Source organism: Rhinopithecus bieti, unplaced genomic scaffold (assembly GCF_001698545.2).
Source record: "Rhinopithecus bieti isolate Rb0 unplaced genomic scaffold, ASM169854v2 scaffold_46210, whole genome shotgun sequence".
Lineage (NCBI taxonomy): Eukaryota > Metazoa > Chordata > Mammalia > Primates > Cercopithecidae > Rhinopithecus > Rhinopithecus bieti.
The window spans coordinates 23,174-29,041 of NW_016818673.1; the positions used below are offsets into that span (position 1 = coordinate 23,174).

The 5,868-nt window shown below is 37.3% G+C and overlaps 1 protein-coding gene across 1 annotated transcript in view; it reads right to left on the reverse strand.

Moving 5' to 3' along the window:
- The window catches only part of EVI5 (ecotropic viral integration site 5), a gene marked incomplete at its 3' end in the record, with an annotated part of 127,504 nt that overhangs the window by 7,632 nt on the left and 114,004 nt on the right, over nt 1-5,868 (reverse strand). The window contains exons 10-11 of the mRNA XM_017857367.1: nt 3,813-3,855; nt 1,634-1,705 (exon numbers count right to left, since the gene is read on the reverse strand). Coding sequence (XP_017712856.1) covers nt 1,634-1,705; nt 3,813-3,855 — 115 coding nt within the window. The remainder of the gene's footprint in view (nt 1-1,633; nt 1,706-3,812; nt 3,856-5,868) is intronic.

Here is a 5,868-nt window from a genome sequence, read left to right on the forward strand (position 1 = left end):
AAAAAAAAAAAAATCACTGGGAAATTCATATCTTTATATAACATGGAGCTATTTTTGTCTATCTTTAGTTTTCTTTTTAAAATGTCTGTGTGTAAAGTTTTCCAGTGTTTGTTAGGTCCTGTTCTATTTTTCATTTAGGTTACTCCTGGATATACTTTTATTTTTATTTCAAATTGAACTTCTTCTTCCAGGATATTTTTGAACTGTTTATTGATGATACATAGAAAAGTTAATAACTAAAATCTACCACCTGATTGATTCTCAATAATTCTTCAATATCTTCCTCACATTTTCTAGAATAGAGTGCTTCCTAAACTTTAAAGTGAAAACCACAAAGAGGAAGATACCTAGATATAGCTACATAAAAATATTTGTCTTGTACATTGAAAAAGAAAATAGAGACAATATTTTGACCTACCAAATTAGAAAAAAAGAGGACTAAAAGTGAGAGTAAGAATGAAATACTTAGTGTTGGCAAAGTAGTCATGAAATGGAAACTTTTCATGTTGCTAAGACAAACATACCGTGGACACATTCTTTAGGAAATTTATGTACTGCACAGTAAAAGTCTTTAAAGTGCTAATATCCTATAACTTATTAATTCTACTTTTTACAACTGGCTATGGAAATAATAATAATAAGAGACAAAAAACCTTGTTATGTACAAAGATGTTAACCATTAGCATTAAATAATGAAAAACTAAAAGCAACCTTAATATCCTGAAATAGGATGATCTCGTTTGAAATAACCCACTCTTCAATCACCATTTCCTATTCTTTCCAGCTTACTCAGTTTACAGAGTAACCCAACCCCAACAATTGTTTTCATTGAGACAATCTAGTGATCCCAACAACCTTTCACTGTCCCTCAATCCTTGATGTTCTTTCTTCCTTCTTGACAAAGTTTAATTTGCAATCATTATACACCTCCCTTGCTTTTAAGCCCCCTTGCCCTTCTCTCCCTTCGTAGTATACCTGCCTGGAAAAAACACTACTCTGGATCAACTCTCTGACAGTTTTGAGCCTGTACCTACGCCAGTAAATATGACCCAAGAAAAACAAAACCATGATGTTTATTTAAATTACTGATCACTAAATTCAATATGGTTCTTAGCAATAATAATGTCCTTCTATCCCCCTAAATCACTATTTCACACCTATTCCTCTCTCTTCAAATCAGCAACTCTCCAATCCATTGTCTCTCAGTTGATAATCTTGCCTATGACTTCACTGAAAAAAACTGAGGCAATTAGAAGAGAATTTCACAAGCTCCCAAAACCATATCCTATATCCTAACTGCATTTTTGTCCATATATTTTGATTTCCTGTTATTGTGGATTAACTATTCATGCTAGCATACTAAGTAACATCTCCTAACTTTGCACTAAATTTCATATCCTCCTGACTCCAGTGATTATCCCCCATTCATAATGATCAATTTTTCCTACTTGATTATCACCGTAAAAGCATGTAGTTATTTCTTCTATCTTAAAAAAAAAATACAAAACAGAAACAAAAAATTCAACATAATTGCCCTCTCTAGCTACTGTCCCATTTCTTTCATCCGTACAGCAAATTCCTTGAAAATATCTCTAATTTTCTACTTCTATTCCAATTAGGTTTTAGTACCTACCATTCTGCTCCACTTGTTTCTAGGATAAATTATAATCATGCTGAAAAATGCAATGGCTGTTTCTCTATCCTCATTTCACAAAAACTATCTTCAGTATTTGACATGGTAAATCCTTCTCTCTTTCTCACTGTCCCTTGGCTTCTAGGAACTACACCTACCTGGTTTTCTCCTACTTTACTACTTTCTACTTGTCTTCCTCATCTTTAAATGCTGGTTTATTCTCAGGCTCAATTCTTGAACTCTTCTCTATTTTATCTACACTCATTTCCCAAAAAATCTCACCCATTCTCATGGCTTTCAATACCATGAATAACTGCCAATAACTGCCAAATTTGTATTTTGAGCTTTGCTTCTCGTAATTTCAGATCTGAATATTTAAGAAGCTAACTGGACATCTCCTAGGCATCTCATTCCTAAAATATCCAAAATTGGGCTCCTGGTATCCCCACTAAACCAAATTCTCCTGTAGTCTTTCCTATCTCAGGTAATGGGAACACCATTTATCTACCTGCTCAGACCACAAGGCTTGATTCCTCCTCCTCACACATCTCTACATTCTAGCTGTCCACTTTATATTTAAAATCTATTCAGAATCCAATTACTTCTTACCTCAGTCCAAGCCACCACCATCTTTTTTTTTTTTTTTTTTTTTTTGTAAGACAGGGTCTCACTCTGTCACGCAGGAAAGAATGCAGTGGCATGATCACAGCTCACTGCAGCCTCAGCTTCCCAGGTTCTAGTGATCCTCCTGCCTCCACCTCCTGAGTAGCTAGGACTACAGGCATGCACCACTACACCTGGCTAATTTGAAAAAAAATTTTTGTAGAGACAGGGGCCCACTACGTTGCCCAGGCTGGTCTTGAACTCCTGGGCTCAAGGAATCCGCCCACCTTGGCCTCCCTAAGTGCTAGGATTACAGGCATAAGCCACCCTGATGGTAGGCATGCCTGGCCCACCATCATCTTTTGTCTGCATTACCACATCAGCCTTCACCAGAACTGCTCTCAACCCCTGCAATTTACTCTCAACACAGCAACCAGAAGGATCGACTGAACTTAAATCACATTTTGTCCTTCTCTACTGAAAACTGCCATCTAACCAGAGTAAAAGTCAAAGTCCTTACCACTGTTGACAACATCCTACATTATCTACAACCTGCTCCATCTTACTTCCTACCACTTTTCTCATCATACATGCTGTCCCATCCACAATGCCATTTTACTGTTCGTCACCAGGCACACTCCTGAATAGGTTCTGCCCTTCTTCCAGATAGTCACATATCTAGCCCCATTACTTCCTTCAGGTCTTTTTTCAAAAATCACCTGGTTAACTTCTCTAAATTTTCCACCCAAACACTATCGTTTTACATTCCCCCTCCCTGAGGTTATTTTTTCTCCTTAACACTTAATCATCATCCGAAATACTGTACATTTGACTTTTCTGTTTATTGTTATTTCCATATTAAAATATAACCTCCATGAGGACAGAACATGGTCTACTTCATAGCCACATTTCAAGTGCCTAGAATAGTGCTTGGGCATCTAGTAGGCACTATAAATTATCTGTTAAATGAAGTGTTATTGAATAAATCAGGCTAGCACACCTCCCTTGGATATTATTACGTAGCCATTAGTTTTTTAATGAAAAGTTTGATATGCCAGAGAAAAACGGGCATCCAAATCTTACATCACAAATACATCAAAGTCTCTCTGGGAAAGCAGCAGTAGCACCATGTATATACTGAAGAATACACATGGGCCTTAGAATAACACAAATCAGACTTCAAATCCTTGACTCTGTTTCCTCGCAGTGTGACCACTGGCATATTATTTGAGCTTTCTGAAGCCTAATTTCTTCACAGGTAAGGGTAAGAACCCTTTAATAATTCTGTTCTAAGAATAAGGGGAAATAATGCATGAAAGTGACCCATCATATATTAAGGGCTAAATAAATGTAAGCTTCATTTCTAATACTTCACATTGATTGCCAAAATGTAATTCCTGGGCAACTTAGGTAATACTTTTCTTTTTTCTTTTTTTTTTCATTTTATGCCAGNTTTTTCATTTTTATGCCAGGCAGTAAATATGTGAGCACTTTTATATTATTTTCTGGCTTTCAGCATATCTGAAATGTACCATAGTTTTTAAACAGGAAAAATACTTAACTTTTGACTAAAAACCGGCCAGGATTTCTCATACTTCCCTTTATATGGCTTTAGATCTCTGCATCCCGGAGCACAAATTTAAACATAAAAATTAGATTATCTGTTCGTTTGTCTATCTGAATCAAAGTTTTTTTCCTTTTAAAGATTTGTGGGTTATCCTAATATAAGTTAGAATTTTATTTTATAATGTTTTCTTTTAAAATTGAGATGGGGTCTTGCTATGTTGTCCAGGCTGGTCTCAAACTCCTAGGCTCAAGTGATCCGCCTGCCTCGGCCTCCCAAAGTGCTAGGATTACAGGTGTGAGCCACCGCACCTGGCCAAACTAGAATTTTAATGTTTCTTACCTCTTCCCCATCAGGCAGAACATCAATAGACTAGAAGAAGATACTGATAAAGATGTTTCTATTAACAAAAAATTTCACACAGCAAAATTTAAGCTTCTCCATATGAAGACATTATTATCAAAATCTTCCTATAACACTTTTAGGGAAGAGGTGAAAAAAATATTTAAAAGTCACATCTTAACCAGGAGGCTCACTGACAAATATGGTTCTTAGAATAGAAGGTCATCACCCCAAAGGTCTTATAATTAAAACAACAGAGACCTTATAAACACATTTCACAACACCAAAGGCTGATTTTATACTTCCATATCAAAACATCAAACAATTTGATGATCATACCAATGGCCTGTAAAAATAATGGCACAAAACTATCTTCCCATGGACTTTTAAAAAAAACCAAAGCAAGAAAGTACTAGTTTACAACTAGAACCCATTCTCTTGTAAAAGAGACTTTTGTGGGAGGGAGGGAGTGTGCACAAGGAGTAGCATTTCCCATTTTACAGCAAGGCTCAATTAATATTATATCTGGTTAATGAATTGTAAATAAGGTGGTCATCTGATCATGATTAGAATGAGTTGTCAGGGTCTAAGCAAAAAAATCAGACACCCTGGAACCAACCCAAATGCCCATCAATGATAGACTGGATAAAGAAAATGTGGCACATATACACCATGGAATACTATGTAGCCATAAAAAAAGGATGAGTTCATGTCTTTTGCAGGGACATGGATGAAGCTGGAAACCATCATTCTCAGCAAACTAACACAGGAACAGAAAACGAAACACCACATGTTCTCGCTCATAAGCAGGAGTTGAACAATGAGAACACATGAACACAGGGGAGGGGAACATCACACACTGGGGCCTGTCAGGGGGTGGAGGGCTAGGGAAGGGATAGCATTAGGAGAAATACCTAACGTAGATGACGCGTTAATGGGTGCAGCAAACCACCATGGCACGTGTATACCTATGTAACAAAACTGCATGTTCTGCACATGTATCCCAGAACTTAAAGTATAATAATAAAAAAAAAAGTATTCAGTTAAAAAAAAAAAATGAGACACCCCTAAATATGAAGTTAAAAAAACTAGATATTCAAAAGTTGTTTTGGTTTTTATATTTTGTGGAATTGGGGAGTGAAGAAAGAGATGAAAATGGTGTTAAGAAAGAACTACATGGAAACAATATTATACAAAGAGAACAGACCACCTTTGAGATCAGCATTTTATTTACCTGATGTGTTCCATTAACTTTCTAAACTCTTTTTCCCAGATTCTTCTCTATAGACAATTTTATGCCAACTGCCTGAGACATATGGAGCTAGATTCAAAAGCATTTCTTTAGGAATATGAACTATAACTTTCCCCAAAAAACAAAGTATAGAAAATACTGCAAATGGCTGGGCGTGGTGGCTCATGCCTGCAATCTCAGCACTTTGGGAGGCCAAGGCAGGCGGATCGCCTGAGTTCAGGAGTTCGAGACCAGCCTGGGCAACATGGTGAAACTCTGTCTCTACCAAAAATACAAAAAATTAGCTGGGCATGGTGGCATGTACCTGTAGTCCCAGCTACTTAGAAGGCTGAGGTGGAAGGATCGCTTGAACGTGGGATGTCAAGGCTGCAAATGAGCCAAGATTGTGCCACTGCACTCCAATTTGAGTGACAGAGGGAGGGCAAGGGGAGAGGAGGGGGAGGGTTGAGAGGCGGGGGGTGAGGGGAGCGAAGG